This window comes from Oncorhynchus gorbuscha, linkage group LG16 (genome assembly GCF_021184085.1).
Source record: "Oncorhynchus gorbuscha isolate QuinsamMale2020 ecotype Even-year linkage group LG16, OgorEven_v1.0, whole genome shotgun sequence".
Classification (NCBI taxonomy): Eukaryota; Metazoa; Chordata; class Actinopteri; order Salmoniformes; family Salmonidae; genus Oncorhynchus; species Oncorhynchus gorbuscha.
In genome coordinates, this window is record NC_060188.1 from 72,752,559 (window position 1) to 72,769,633 (window position 17,075).

The following is a 17,075-nucleotide window of genomic DNA, read 5'->3' on the forward strand; positions in this document are numbered from 1 at the left end:
GCTGCGTTTATTCTCGAGAGTACTGAACATGATCCAGTTTACCACAGTACTACCCCGTCTCATCAACCAGCTGCGTTTATTCTCGAGAGTACTGAACATGATCCAGTTTACCACAGTACTACCCCGTCTCATCAACCAGCTGCGTTTATTCTCGAGAGTACTGAACATGATCCAGTTTACCACAGTACTACCCCGTCTCATCAACCAGCTGCGTTTATTCTCGAGAGTACTGAACATGATCCAGTTTACCACAGTACTACCCCGTCTCATCAACCAGCTGCGTTTATTCTCGAGAGTACTGAACACGATACAGTTTACCACAGTACTACCCCGTCTCATCAACCAGCTGCGTTTATTCTCGAGAGTACTGAACATGATCCAGTTTACCACAGTACTACCCCGTCTCATCAACCAGCTGCGTTTATTCTCGAGAGTACTGAACACGATCCAGTTTACCACAGTACTACCCCGTCTCATCAACCAGCTGCGTTTATTCTCGAGAGTACTGAACACGATCCAGTTTACCACAGTACTACCCCGTCTCATCAACCAGCAGTACAATGGTTGTATAGTTCTCAAGCCTTCCCACATTGTCTCTCCCTAGTAAGATCATTTACGACCCAAGCCAAGGTCTGCCTGTGTAGATAAGATAACAAATGTAGATAGGCCTCCTTTGAGTCAAGCACACTATGAAGCAGTTGAATAGTAAATTCGGACTGGTTTGTTCAGAATATTGTACCTACAGGGAACCAGTGGGACAGGTAGCCTAGGTCTCACAGGTAACAAAAAGCATGCTATACAACTAACCACGTTATATTCACGGGTTGCACTTCTACAAGGTGAGATAGAGATGTGTAACATGACTGCAAAACCATCATGCTACCTTTATTAGTTGAAGCTGGTGTAGTTGCATTGTACATTCTCTTTGTTGGAACTATTTTCAAAGCTCAAAATGTAAAGCAAATGCAGTGATGGCAGGGAAGACTGTAGTAATAACAGGTAAGTTAGAAAAGATTTTGTCCTCAAAAATGTTTGACTGCTTTGAAGGCCTTTATTCCCAGAGACTGACTCAAATGTCAGTCTTGCCATGACATTGTCATTGTGGGAGCTCAATATCTTATCATCAGTGATGATTTTAGCATGTAAATCTTGGTGGGTTAGGCCTAATCCCTGACCTCACTAATGCTCTTGTAGCAGAATGGAAGCAAGTCCCCGCAGAAATTTTCCAACATCTAGTGGAAAACCTTCCCTGAAGAGTGGAGGCTGTTATTGGAGCAAAGTGGGGACCAACTCCATATTAATGCCCATGATTTTGGAATGAGATGGACAGGTGTCTTCCTACTTTTGTCCATGTAGTGTATCATTATAAGTCCAAAAATGAATGTAGCAACTGCTAATTGCACCTTTAATCAAATAACCCTTGAACTGTTTTAAATTGCGCCAGGTAGCCTAGCGGTTAAGAGCTTTGTGCCAGTAACCAAAAGGCTGCTGAATCAAATCCCTGAGGAGACTATAAGTAAAAAATCATTGTGCCCTTGAGCAAGGCACTTAACCCTAATTGCTCCTGTAAGTCACTCTGGATAAGAGTGTCTGCTAAATGTAAAAATGTGGTGTCATCTTTGTTGCTGTCTCATGCAGCCTTTAGTAGGCGATGCTACTGTACCTCAGGGCTTGAATCAAATTTCAATCAGGTTTGTGTTGCACTTCTGGAACTGTCCCTGTCTTGTTCACTCTATAGGTGTGAACACTGGCATTGGAAAAGCCACTGCTATGGAGCTTGCCAGGAGGGTTGCAAGAGTAATTCTGGCATGGCACATCCAAAAGAAAGCTGAACTTGCTATAAGTGATATAAAAAGGGTGTGAGAATCTTATGAAAATCAATTATTCAAAATTTGTTTTCGAATATTCATTAGTGAGATGTACCATTAAAAAAACATGGTATGCCTATAAATATAGGCCTAGCAAATTGTTATTTGTATTTCAGAAGACGGGCAACACTGATGTGGTGTACATGCAGTTAGACCTGGGGAGCCTCCAGGCAGTGCATTCTTTCACTGAGACCTTCCTGAAGACAGAGGCTAGATGGGATCTGCTCATTAACAGTGGTCATATTGTAATAAAAAGAAGACATGAGTGGAAAAAGGCTATTGGACTGTATTGCACCATCTCTGATTACTCTTCAGGTCTGGTGGTGGATGGGCACACTGCTGATGGCTTTGCTATTGCGTTTGGGGTCAACCACCTCGGCCACTTTCTGCTGACCTGTCTTTTGCTGGACCACCTGAAGGAGGGCACTTAGGGCCATGTAGTTACACTGGGATCCATGGCATATTTCTGGGGGAAACATTGACTTTGATGCCCTTGTCACTAATAAACACCTGGGCACCGCGAGGTACACCTGGCAGTTCTTCCACTCTTACTGCTAAAGCACACTGTGCAACATTCTCTTCAACCACGAGCTGGCCAAGAGGCTGAAGGGTACCAATGTCACTTGCTACGGTGTTCACCCAGGTTGGTCATTTCCTTCAAAATGATTAAATGGTATGTCTGTCACAATGAACAACAACGAGTCCCTCCCATAGTACCTCGCCTCACCTCTAAATTAGAAATCTGGTAACTAGAAAACTCAATCTCAATGCTGGTTTCCATTAGAGGTTCCACAAGGCTCCTTTGAGTTAGGGAAGACTGCTTTGAGTTACTATGCCCCTCAGTCCTTGAATGGCCTATAGGTCACTCTAAGACCTGATTATTTGTTCCCAAAAGGTGAATTTAATAAAAAATGTAACCAATGGAAACTGCACTTGTTTTGATTGATTGTACATATTAGTTTCTACTGCCCATTTGAATCTAACATTATTTATTTGAAATGTTGTAACTGTAATTTTGTAGTGATCATGCTTGAATTGTTGCTCACATTGTTTGAACTGTTGTTCTCAGGGCACATTTAGAAATGAGACCCTGGTCTCAATTGGTTCCCCTGGTTAAATTAAAGTTGCTAAATACACTCTACAAGTCATGGGTTACAGGCTAAGGGTGTGCATTTTCCTGTGTTGGTTAGTTATCAGTTCAACTGTGTTCTTTCCATTAACTCATATCTCTATTATGTTTGGCCCTTGTAGGAGTAGTGAAAACGGAGCTACCCCGAAACTGCAGCTTGTGGCAGAAATTCATCATCAAGCCAATAGCCAGACTGTTGTTCCTGGATCCAGAATCCGGTGTCCAGACTCCACTCCACTGTGATCTCCAGGTTGGCAACGAGCCCCTGAGCGGACGTTACTTCTTCTGCTGTGCGCCGCAGGACGTGGTTGCCAAAGGCAAAAACTGTGTTGTCGCTAAGAAGTTATGGGAAGTTCATGAAAGTGGCCTGTTTTAAGGTGGCTGAGTGGCCTGTTTTAAGATGGCTGAGTGGCCTGTTTTAAGGTGAAGGAGATACTTTTACACACTGCTACAAGATTCAACCACTCACTTATGGACAATTAATTTGAGCAGTTTGCCCTTCACAGAAAATGTAATACATAAGATTGAATTGTTAATTTTGCCTCTTTTTGTCCCCCAGACACATTATAAAAGGAAAGGAAAGACATGGATTAAGTTGCGTTTAAAAAAACTCAACCAAAATGTATTGCCTTTTTAAAATGCTGTATTACGGTGCCATTTCATACAATTATGATTTGAGGCTTTTGGTATTGTTCAGTCAGTGCTGAGAAAGAAATTAACAATAGTTGGTGGTTTACAGATCTTGGGGAAAATGCACCTTGTATGACTCAATTGATTAATGTGACAAGAGAAACTGCTCATACTGCACCATTGATGTTGGCGACATTTATATCCACCTGTTTGTGACGTGTCTTGTATTGACGATGATGAGTAAGTGTACCTAGGACAGGTCAAAAATGTATGTAGCTCTAGTAGAAATGGTTTGGCATATTATAATACAAATTATACACATGATTGATTTCCCTCGGCATTACCTTATTGTCATCACTGTAATTTCAAATAGAATATGGCTCTATCGGATATAACACAGTGACTAATTCCAGCATGTTACCTACCGCACTAGTAGTGTTGGAAGCTACTCTGAAAATATATAGTTTACCAAGCTACCAATAATTTCACACTGGAAGAAGTTAAGCTACACTAAAGCTACCGTTAATAAATATATAGTTTACTTAACTAAAGTTTCTTAGAATTTATTTTCAACACTTTGTGAAAATACGTCTGAAATGTCGTAGATTACAAATTGCAAGAACAGATCGCTGTAGTCAGATGTTAACAGAATGTGTGATTTAGCCTACTGAACACAAAGTGAGAATTGGGGAGATCTAATGATGAAAAGAAAGTACATTCCTGCCTATTTCACCTATTTTATTTTAGCAAAAGTAGTAGTGTTTAGTTCCAGTAGCTATCTATGCCACTACATGGCAAAAAAAAGTCATTAGCAACTGAAATCACTACTAATATTTGAATTTAGTTAAACAAGTTACTGCAAAATGTAATTAAATTACTAGTTCAATCAAATGTATTTATAAAGCTCTTCTTACATCAGCTGATGTAACAAAGTGCTGTACAGAAACCCAGCCTAAAACCCCAAACAGCAAGCAATGCAGTTGTAGAAGCACGGTGGCTAGGAAAAACTCCCATGAAAGGCCAGAACCTAGGAAGAAACCTAGAGAGGAACCAGGCTATGAGGGGTGGCCAGTTCTCTGCTGGATGTGCCGGGTGGAGATTATAACAGAACATGGCCAAGATGTTCAAATGTTCATAGATGACCAGCAGAGTCAAATAATAATAATCACAGTGTTTGTAGAGGGTGCAACAGGTCAGCACCTCACGAGAAATGTCATTTGGCTTTTCATAGCCAATCAATCAGAGTATCTCTACCGCTCCTGCTGTCTCTAGAGAGTTGAAAAAAAAGGTCTGGGACAGGTAGCACGTTCGGTGAACAGGTCAGGGTTCCATAGCCGGAGGAAGAACAGTTGAAACTGGAGCAGCAACACGACCAGGTGAACTGGGGACAGCAATGAGACAACAGGCCAGGAAGTCCTGAGGCATGGTCCTAGGGCTCAGGTCCTCAGAGAGAGAGAGAGAGAGACATAGTTGAATTACATGAAGTTCACTTCTCTCCAACAATGCACACTGGTGAATGTTATGGGCATTTGCATGTAGTGTAATTAGACTGCATACTCGAACAGATTAGCTACCTTGTATACAGTGCATTTGGAAAGTATTCAGACCCCTTGACTTTTTCCACATTTTGTTGCTTTTCAGCCTTATTCTAAAATGGATTCAATATTTTTTTCCCTCATCGATCTACACACAGTACCCCATAATGGCAAAGTGAAAACAGGTTTTTAGAAATGTTTGCAAATTTATTACAAATAAAAAAACATACCGTTTACATAAGTATTCAAACCCTTTGCTATGAGACTCGAAATTGAGCTCAGGTGCATCCTGTTTCCATTTATCATCCTTGAGATGTTTCTACATCTTGATTGGAGTCCACCTGTGCTTAAATCAATTGATTGGACATGATTTCGAAAGGTACACCTACGGACAAGAACTTGTCCGTAGAGCTCCGAGTCAGGATTGTGTAAGGGCACAGATCTAGGGAAGGGTACCAAAACATTTCTGCAGCATTGAAGGTCCCCAAGAACACAGTGGCCTCCATCATTCAACCTCTTAGTGCACAGAACCCGCTAAAGGGATCAAAATTGACAACATCCGGTGAAACTGGAGCGCGCCAAATTCAAATGACAAAATTGTAATATTAAACATTAATGAACATACAAGTGTCCTACATCATTTAAAAGCTTAACTTCTTGTTAATCCAACCACGTTGTCAGATTTCAAATTTCAGCGAAAGCATACCATGCGATTATCTGAGGACAGCGCCCCACACAAATACTTTTCCAAACGAGCACAGGCTTCACAAAAGTAACAAATAGCAATAAAATGAACCACTTACCTTTGAAGATCTTCCTCTGTTTGCAATCCCAAGGGTTCCAGCTACACAATGAATGATAGTTTTGTTTGATAAAGTCCCTTTTGTATATCCCAAAAATGTCAGTTTAGTTGGTGCGCTTGATTCAGTAATCCACTTGTTCAACATGCATACAAACAAATCCAAAAAGTTACCAGTAAAGTTCGTCCAAACATGTCAAACGATGTTTCTAATTAATCCCCAGGTACGCTAAAATCTAAATAAATGATCAAATTTAAGACGGAGAATAGTATGTTCAATAGGGAAGATAAATAACGAAGAGTGCACACCTCACCTCTGTTATACTCTGTTATACTCACATACATTATTTTAACAGTTGTAAAAACTTCAGAGTGTTTTCTATCCAATGCTACCAATTATATGCATATCCTAGCTTCTGGGCCTGAGTAACAGGCAGTTTACTTTGGGCACATCATTCCTCCTTGATGAAAATCTGCTCCAGAGCGCTCAGGACCTCAGACTGGGGCGAAGGTTCACCTTCCAACATGACAATGACCCTAAGCACACAGCCAAGACAACGCAGGAGTGGCTTCAGGACAAGTCTCTGAATGTCCTTAAATGGCCCAGCATGAGCTTGGACTTGAACCTAATCGAACATCTCTGGAGAGACCTGAAATAGCTGTGCAGCGACACCCTCCATCCAACCTGGCAGAGATTGATAGGATCTGCAGAAAATAATGGGAGAAACTCCCCAAGTACAGGTGTGCCAAATTAGTTTACATCCCTGTTAGTGAGCATTTGTCCTTTGCCAAGATAATCCATTATTAAACTGACAGGTGTGGCGTATCAAGAAGCTGATTAAACATGATCATTACATAGGTGCACCTTGTGCTGGGAACAATAAAATGCCACACTAAAATGTGGAGTTTTGTGACACAACACAATACCACAGATGTCTCAAGTTTTGAGGGAGCAGGCAGTTGGCATGCTGACTGCAGGAATGTCCGCCAGAGCTGTTGCCAGAGAATTTAGTATTTTTAGGCCTGTGGGAGTCCAAGAGCACAGCAACCAACATGTTTGTGAGAGTCTCACCTTTCCACAGAAAAGTGTGTACCCCAAACTGTTTGGATGCTACTGACAGAAGTTGGCAGGTTGGCTGCAATTTTGTGAGAAGACTGATTTTCAGGATGTTTCATGGTCTTACAAAAATCATTCAAGCTCTGTCACCTTTCACCATAGATGCGGAAGTGCGACATCGGAAGATTCTGGGGATTAAACTCATCCAATACAAAAAAACATATCGCTTGTTTAAATTGATGTATTTTTATGGGGATATTTTGTATTGTACTAATTAGATTTCCCAGGGTGGGGCGAGGAAATCAACTCTAGGGGATTTTAATGCAGTCATCTCGGTTTTCATTTGAAACATATTTTTATACATCACTTGTTTGTTCCATTTGCGAAGACATTGGCAACGTTTTACTTCTAGTCAACTTTGTTCTGAAGTTATCAGTGGTCACAGAGAGATAAAATTTGATTTGATCTGATTTGATTTGACAGGTAAACCATGTGATTCAATGCTTAGCGGAGATCTTCTCTGTATAAAGTGACACAGGACGGCAAAAAAAAGCATCCAATGATGCACTTAACTGTTCTATGAGTGGTCTGGGGCAGCCATATCAGACCTGACTAGTTAAATAAATACAAATGTTTTAAAATAATTTAAAAAATAGTGTTTAAGTGCAAAGTTAATAACAATGGTTTGGTGAAACAGCTCTGAGATTTAATGATGTTCCTACGAAGGTTCTAATTATGAATTTTGCCTTCAGAAGCTTTTGGTGAACTGGGCCCTGAACTTTTGCCTAGGTGTGGGGGGGGGGGGCTCTCATAATTTAAAAACGACTCAACAATGTGGTTGCACCTGCTGCAACAGCTAGGGTCTGCCTTTGTCTGTGTGAATGGGTGAGCTGGGATCTTGTGAGATATTTTCACTCTCAATCATTAGATCATCTGGACATGCAATATCATAGATGAACGTTAGAGGGTAGTGTTGATTATCGTACTAGGTATGTTCACCCTCTGAAGGTTGAAAAAATATATATAGTTTACTTCCGGGAGGAGGCGGAGTCTTGAAATCATGCTGGGTAGCACCTGGGGTAATTTAGATGTTGAATGATATTGGTCTGGATTTTTAGAAAAGCATAAACTGAAAATAATTAGCGTAATATGTAGTTTTAATTCAGGCAATATTATATGTTAAAGTTTTGTTTTTACGACGTGGTGTCCAGTCTGCATACGTTTTAACAAGTTGACTAAGTTAGCTACGTTAGCTAGCCTGCCATGCTTTGCCGAAGGACATCTGCGTGACTGATGCTGGTAGGCGCTCGTTTATTTAATTGCCATAATCCAGTTTCCTCAAAGTTGACCATCCAGTCACAGTAACTGTAGAGCCATTTTATGTATTTTCATTTTAAGAACATGGGGACTTGGAATTTGGCTTGTCGGTGTTCCAGGATGTTTGTCAACAGTAGACTGTTGAATTTGGTATCGGAGTCAGACATGAGAGTGGGTTGTCACTTTGCATCCTACCATTGCGCTAGTGCTCTTCTCTGGCCTAAGGACAGCAGAGTCAAACCAGCAGAGGGGTGGCGAAGCAGTGCTATAACCAGCTCTGGAATGCGACACAGGCCTGCTGTGTCTGAAGTAGGAAAGTACAAAGCCGACGGTCAGTCTGAAGACATAAAGGATGACCCAGAGACTCCAGCCTCCAGAAATGTCTGGAGGAAAGAGACCTCAGTATCCCGGGAGAGGAAGCCCAATACAGACAGCAGAGTATCATCTGAGTTCCAGAGAGGTGCCCCAATCAAACGGGAGAGGAAAAGAAATACAGACAGCAAAATGTCATCTGAGCTCCGGAAGCTCAGCCTGGATGACTTTCCAGAGGAGTGTGAGAGGCTAGTAAAGGACTCCAGAGAAAGACTGTCCAAAGAAGAACACAGTAATTATGAGACGTTGTTTGGTGTGTCTCCCTGTCTCCTGGCTCTCACCCAGGGCAGAAGGAATGCACACAGGTTGTTTGTAAAGGAGGGTGAGGCCTCTCGTAGGGCCTCCGTACGACAGGTGTGTGAGGAGGCCCATAGGCAGGGCGTGCCAATCCAGAGGGTTAGTAAGAATGACCTGAACAAGATGTGCTCAGGAGGGGTTCACCAGGGCTTATGCCTACAGGCCAGTTTTTTGGGTTTCCTCACTGAGGACAAGACCTCCAAGCCCCCCAGGGACAGCAGTCACATCCCCCTCTGGCTAGTCCTAGATAGAGTGCAGGACCCAATGAACCTTGGTGCCATCCTGCGTTCTGCATATTTTCTTGGGGTGGACGGAGTTGCTAGCAGTCTTCGTAACAGGTAGCTAAACCCAATATTCAAGATCTAACTTTGTTTTGTAAGACTAAGAAATAAATGATTGAGTTTATGGCTGTAATATGTGTTGTCTCTTTGCTTCTAGCTGTCCATTGACACCAGTTGTGAGTAAGGCCAGCTCGGGTGTAATGGAGGTCATGAAAGTGTATGGCTATGAGAGCCTCGTAGATATGGCGAAGGTACTGTACCTGTCCTAATGCATTTTAGCCTGGCCATGCACTGGTCAGCATGCTTTCAGAATATCACTTATTTTCTGAATGTGTTTTTACTTTTGTCTTTACTGCCAAAGCAACGGAAACACTTGTGTAAATGAGGGACGAAAGTACAGTGTCTTCAGAAAGTATTCATACCCCTTGACTTTTTCCACATTTTGTTGTCACAGCCTGAATTTAATATTGTCTAAATTTAGCATTTTTGATGTCACTGGCCTACACACAATACCCCATAATGTCAAAGTGGAATTATGTTATTTAAACCCCTTTTGTTCTGGCAAGTCTAAATCAGTTCAGAAGTAAGAATGTGCTTAACAAATCACATACGTTGCATGGAAGGTCTCTGAGTTGGGCAGTTTTGATGGTGTATCAATACACCCAGTCCCTACAAAGACACAGGTCTCCTTCCTAACTCAGTTGCTGGAGAGGAAGGAAAGTGCTCAGAGATTTCACAACTTTAAAATAGTTTTAATGGCTGTGATAGAAAACTTTGTACTTACTCCACAAGTTACTCCATTATACTAACCTAATTGACTGAGTGAAAAGAAGGAAGCCTGTACAGAATATGCTTCCTGTTTGCAACAAGGCACTAAAGTAATACTGCTAAAAATGTGGCAAAGCAATTAACTTTTTGTCCTGAATAGAAAGTGTTTTGTTTGGAGGCAAATATAACTCATTACCACTCTCCATATTGTCAAGCATAGTGGTGGCTGCATAATTGTATGGGTTTGTTTGCAATTTTGAAGGACTGGGGAGTTTTTCAGGAGAAGAAAGAAACGGAATGGAGCTAAGCACAGGCAAAATCCTAGAGGAAAACCTGGTTCAGTCTGCTTTCCACCAGACAATGGGATATGAATTCACCTTTCAGAAAGACAATAACCTAATACACAAGTCACAAATCTACAGTGGAGTTGCTTACCAAGAAGTCAGTGAATGATCCTGAGTGGCTGAGTTACAGTTTTGACTTAAATCTGCTTAAAAATCTATGGCAAGACTTAAATGGTTGTCTAGCAATGATCAACAACCAATTTGACAGAGCTGATTTTTAAAAGAATCATGGACAAATATTTTACAATCCATGTGTCCAAAGCTCTTAGAGACTTACCCAGAAAGACTGACAGCTGTAAGCGCTGCCAAAGGTGATTCTAACATGTATTAGCTCGGGGGTATGAATACTTACATAAATGATATCTCTGTATTTCATTTTCAAAACATTTTCAAAAACATATTTTCTCTTTGTCATTATGGGGTATTGTGTGTAGATGGGTGAGGAAAAAACTCAAATGTAATCCATTTTGAATTCAGGTTGTACACAACAAAATGTGGAATAAGTCAAGGGGTATGAATACTTTCTGAAGGCACGGTATATTGAAAGCAGATGTGATTCCTAAGTTAAACAATTAACAGGGTCATGTATAAAATTGTCCAGTTGCCCATTATTTTGGCTACTGTGGCTAGAAGATATCTGTGTCTTTGAAAGATGTCTCAAATGAGCATAGGGGGTTTAAAGGGTTTGTGTGTGTCACCAGAACTCAACCCAATTGAATTTATGGGAGATTCTGAAGCGGTGTCGAATAAATTGTTTTCCATCAATAAAACACCAAATTATAATTTCTGGTGGTTGAATGGTGTTGCATCCCTCCAATAGATTCTACAAGTGTCTGAAACTCTATGCCAAGGCCTATTGATACTGTTCTGGATGCTAGGGGTGGCCTAATGCTCTATTGAGACACTATGTTGGTGTTTCCTTTATTTTGGAAGTTACCTGTAAACATCAACTGTTTGGGGGTTGATGCTATTTGATAGTCCTCACTGGCTGATGACCAGGGTCTGTTCTGTGCAGGTGAAAGTGGCACAAGGCTGGCAGGTTATTGGCACAGTGGGAGCTAAAGCAGAGAATTCCCATGTTCCTGTCATGAAATGTTCCAAATTCCAGATGACCAAACCTACGCTACTGCTGATGGGTAAGTATTTCCTGTGTGTGTCCATGGACCATGTGTGTGTGTTTTATTCGCTTTTGCTTTCCTAACTCCACCCTGCTGTGTCCTCACTCAGGTGGTGAAGGGGAAGGTTTGTCCCGGGAGCTGCGTCTGCAGTGTGAGGTCATGCTCACCATCCCGTCCCGCAGAGATCTGCACCCTGGGATCGAGTCCCTCAATGTCTCTGTGGCTACAGGTAAAGTCCACCGCTAGACTATCTACATTCATTGTCTCTGAAAAAGAAAAGCGATGGAATACTTGATCTATGCTCTCATTCAGTGTGATTTAACCATCCCTTTTCTTCCCCTCCTCCCTTCTGTTCTCCAGGCATCCTGCTGCACTCTCTGTTGTCGTCCCATAGAGGTGGCCATTGATGCCCGACTAAACAACACAACTCAATGTGTTTACTTTGGAGGCCCTCCCTGGGCTTAATGACTGGATTTACTTAATCAATTATCATTCAGGATGTCTGAGAGGCCTGGGTGGCTGAGTGATTGTGCTGGGGCAGCTGATGTGCCCTGGCCGTGCTGCTCTGCACTGCTTTGGACATTCATGCTAGCTACTTTTCTGAATGGTAACATAGTATGAAGTAATGAAAATAAATAAAACCTTGTCTACTCAAAGTTATTGCATTCTTTGCAACTTTCTAATGTTATCCGCTTGTGTTTTTAAGACTTTTTAATTTTTTTATTTCACCTTTATTTAACCAGGTAGGCTATTTGAGAACAAGTTCTCATTTTGCACATGTTAATGTTGAATCCATAAAAATACAAATGTTTATGAGAATGTGGTCCCTGACGAAAGAGCTACTGTTGTGCTGTTAGAATGGGTCAGTGGCTTCGGTTCAGCTAAATTGATTGCAAATGCTGGTTTTGAATAGAAAGGGAGGGGGGAATGGTCACAGGCTCTGGGCTATTGCTTCTGGTCAGGGGCTGTTTAAAATTGATCATGGGAACAAGCGGCTGCTATTGATAGGCAACATTTGCCCTTTTATCACTGTCAGAATTTAACCAGGGGGCTCATTTATAATTAATGTGCACACATGAATTTGTGTGTGTATAGTTGACACATTATCACAAATCTTCAGGATTTATCAGAAGTTTAATTGTTAGGACTTGTTCTTTATTGAGCATATATTTAACAATTGCCTCAGACCATGCTTATGAGTTAGATTTACATATCTGTCTTTGTTACAATCTGAACCTATAATTTCAAGGATTGCATGCTTACATACATTGAAATATGTTTTTGTGGGAATGTAATTATCTCTACAGTGTAAATACTCTCCTACAACTCAGAACAGTGCAGTGGTAGCTGATGACTCTTTCTATATATAATTCATGAATAGCTTTATTATAAGCAGACCTATTTGTTATTTCCCAGTGTGCTGCAGTGTTTGGCCATACAGCGAGAGATGAGGGGCTGTGAATTGACCTGAGGTACTTGATGATTATTTATACAAAAAATATAAACTTAACATGTAAAGTGTTGGTCCCATGTTTCATGAGCTGAAATAAAAGATCCCAGAAACATTCCATATGTACAAAAAGCTTATTTCTCTCAAATTTGGTGCTCAAAATTGTTCACATCCCTGTTAGTGAGCATTTCTAGTTTGCCAAGATAAGCCATCCACCTGACAGGTGTGACATATCTTTTTAAAATGTATATGTTACTCACATTTTTTCACCCCAATTTCACTGTATCGAATTGGTAGTAGTTACAGTCTTGTCTCATCGCTGCAACTCCCGTACGGACTAGGGAGAGGCGAAGGTCGAGAGCCATGCATCCTCCAAAACAACCCAACCAAGCCACACTGCTTCTTAACACAATGCCCATCCAACCCAAAATCCAAAACATTGTTTTTGTCGAAATTGGAAGTACGTCCAAGCAGCCTCACAACTGCAGACCATGTGTAACCATGCCAGCCCAGGACCTCCACATCTGGCTTCTTCAGCTGTGGGATTGTCTGAGACCAGCCCTCTGGACAGCTGACGAAACAGGAGTATTTCTGTCTACTAAATACCTTTTGTGGGGAATAGCATATTCTGATTGGCTGGCCCTGGCTCCCAAGAGGGTGTGCCTATGCCCTACCAGGCCTACCCATGGCTGCACCCCTGCCCAGTCGTGAAATCGATAGATTAGGGTCTAATGAATTCATTTCAATTGACTGATTTCCTTATAAGAACTGTAACTCAGTAAAATATGTGAAATTGTTGCATGTTGCGTTCATAGTTTTGTTCAGTATAATTATGGAAAACAGGAGGCATTGTCTCTTAAGCTCTGCACACACGTCAACATGCACACTGTGAATTGGTGTTGATTGCTTTCGGCATGTTCAATAGTTATCGATCAAGGGGAAGCAGAGTCCTTTAGCTGACTGCTCGCCGGGAGCTGACACTATTCTTAGGGTAAGTCAAATGTCTAAGAGACATCTGGAAGTGGATTTCACAGGGCTATTGCTCTACTAGAGTTTGCTGCTAGGGCATTGAGATATGATAGCTAATCCACATGCAAATGAAAGTAAACTGTTAACATTTTGTTTGGGTGTGAAGTGAAATGTGATTGGCTGCTGCTATTCCTTCTACTGAGCTCTAAACTTTCTGTTTCCGGGAAGGTTGAGAATAGCTTCCCATGCCATTCCATCTCCCGACTAAGTTTTACGGGCTCCAATTATGCTATTTTCTGTGGTTTTTTGGCGCTGATCGTAACTGTTTTTGTATGTAATGTTTGTGCCATCGTTTCCTATGACCAGAAATTTGGACATCAGAACAGCGATAATCAACCTCGATTTGGATGAAGAGTTCTACTTCAAAAACCTGGCCCCGCAGGACATACTGCTCACCCGGGACCAGGCCCTAATCCCAGACACTTGAACACCTCACAAAATGTAGTTTTATGCATAAACTGTCCCGAAATGTTTTGGATGGGAAGCATGCGGATACCTTTCATTAAACCTTCCACAAGCTTCGGTCTGGCAGGTGTCTAGACAAACTCAGCTATGCGAACCGACCGACTGTGCTCGCATACTCCCTGATAAGATTCCCTTTACTTAGATTTGTGTGTATTAGGCAGTTGTTGTGGAATTGTTAGATTAATTGTTAGATATTGCTGCACTGTCGGAACTAGAAGCACAAGTATTTCACTACACTCACATTAACATCTGCTAATCATGTGTATGTGACCAATACAATTTGATTTGATTTTGAAGACCTTTGTTTGAAAAATTTGAAAATAGTGTCAAAAGTGCTGTATGTCCATCTTAAGACACCGCAGTCAGTGATACACTTCCTCAAAATAGTCAGAATTAATCGAAGATATTCTCCTAATTCCTGTTTACAAGAAAAAACTCAAATAGGACGTACCAGTGACACCCTCAATCCGTAAGTGGTCCGATGATTCGAAAACTAAGCTACAGGACTGTTTTGCTAACATAGACTGGAATATGTTTTGGGATTCATCCAGTGGTATTGAGGAGTTTACCACATCAGTCAGCAGCTTCATTATTAATTGGATCTACGATGTCATTCCCACAGTGACCGTACGTACATATCCCAACCAGGAGTCATGAATTACAGGCAACATCCACACTGAGCTAAAGGCTAGAGCTGCCGCTTTCAAGGAACGCTACACTAACCCGGATGCTTATAAAAATCCTGCTATGCCCTCTGACGAACCATGAAACAGACAAAGCATCAATACAGGACTAAGATTGAATCCTACTACACCGGCTCTAATGCTCGTCGGATGTGGCAGGGCAAAGGGAAACAAAGGGAAGGGAAACTCAGCCACGAGCTGCCCGATGACACCAGCCTATTAGATGAGCTAAGTGCCAGCTATGCTCACTTCAAGGCAAGCAACACTGAACCATGCGTGAGAGCACCAGCTGTTCCAGATGACTGTGTGATCACGCTCTCCATAGCCGATGTGAGTAAGGCCTTTAAACAGGTTAACATTCACAAGGACGCAGGGGCAGATCAATTACCAGGACAGGTACTCAAAGCATGTGCTGACCAGCTGGCAAGTGTCATCACTGATATTTTCAACCTCTCCCTGACCCAGTTTACCTACATATTTAAAGCAGACCACCATAGTCCCTGTGCCCATGAACACAGTGGTAATCTGTCTAAATGACTATCGCCCCTTAGCACTCAGATCTGTAGCCATGATAATCTTTGAAAGGATGGTCATGGCTCACATCAACAACATCATCCCAGACACCCTTGACACACTCCAACGCACATACTGCCCCAACAGATCCACAGATGACGTAATCTCTATTGCACTCCACACTGCCCTTTCCACTTGGACAGAAGGAACACCTACTTGAGAATGCTGTTCATTGACTAAAGCTCAGCGTTCAACACCATAATGCCCTCAAAGGACTGAACACCTCCCTCTGCAACTTCATCCTGGACTTCCTGACAGGCCGTGTCCAGGTGGTGAGGATAGGTAATAACACCTTCGCAATGCTAACCCTCAATATGGGGGCTCCTCAGGGTTGCGTGCTTAGTCTCCTCCTGTACTACTTGTTCACTCATGACTGCACATGACTCCAACACCATCATTTGGCATGGTCCGTTAAGAATCTCAAAAAGTTATCCCGCTGCAACATCGAGAGCATCTTGACTGGCTGCATCACAACTTGGTACGGCAACTGCTTGGCATCTGACCGCAAGGCGCTACAGAGGGTAGTGCATTTGGCCTAGTACATCACTGGGGCCAAGCTCCCTGCCATCCAGGACCTCGAAACCAGGCGGTGTCAGAGGAAGGCCCAAAAATGGTCAAAAACTCAAGCCCCCCAAGCCACAGTCTGTTCTCTCTGCTACCGCACAGCAAGCGGTACAAATGCACCAAGTCTGGAACCAAGAGGACCCTGAACAGCTTCTACCCCCAAGCCATAAGAATTGGTAACAACACTGCTAAATAGTTAATTAAATGGCTACCCAGACTACTAACTCACTAACTCTCTTGCACTGACTCTATGCACACATACTGGACTCTACCCACATACTCACACATACTGGACTCTACCCACATACTCACACATACTGGATTCTACCCACATACTCACACATACTGGACTCTACCCACATACTCACACATACTTACACTGACATATATACACACACACACACACACACACACACACACACACACACACACACACACACACACACACACACACACACACACACACACACACACACACACACACACACACACACACACACACACACACACACACACACACACACACACACACACACACACACACACACACACACACACACACACTTACCACATACACTGCCACTAGTCACTTTAACCCTACCTATATGTACAGTACATAGGTTTCCCAATGACCTCCTACCCGTGTACATCGACTCGGTACTGTCACTCCCTCTATATAGCCATGTTATTTTCTACTTCCAGTATATAGCCAAGTTATTTTCTACTCCCTATTTATAGCCATGTTATTTTTACTCATTATTTTCTCTTTATTCACTGTGTCACTATTTCTATTTCT

At 42.1% G+C, this 17,075-nt stretch overlaps 1 protein-coding gene and 1 pseudogene across 1 annotated transcript; both read left to right on the forward strand.

Annotated features, from left to right (window-relative positions):
- Positions 1-876: 876 nt before the first annotated feature.
- Positions 877-3,453, forward strand: LOC124000865 (annotated as a pseudogene).
- Positions 3,454-8,058: 4,605 nt separating this feature from the next.
- Positions 8,059-13,082, forward strand: LOC123999483 (rRNA methyltransferase 1, mitochondrial-like). Its single transcript, XM_046305336.1, has 5 exons — positions 8,059-9,342; positions 9,443-9,536; positions 11,413-11,533; positions 11,625-11,744; positions 11,876-13,082. Exons 1-5 carry the CDS (start codon positions 8,399-8,401, stop codon positions 11,920-11,922), a joined length of 1,326 nt encoding a protein of 441 aa, XP_046161292.1. The 5' UTR covers positions 8,059-8,398; the 3' UTR covers positions 11,923-13,082.
- The last annotated feature ends 3,993 nt before the right edge of the window (positions 13,083-17,075 follow it).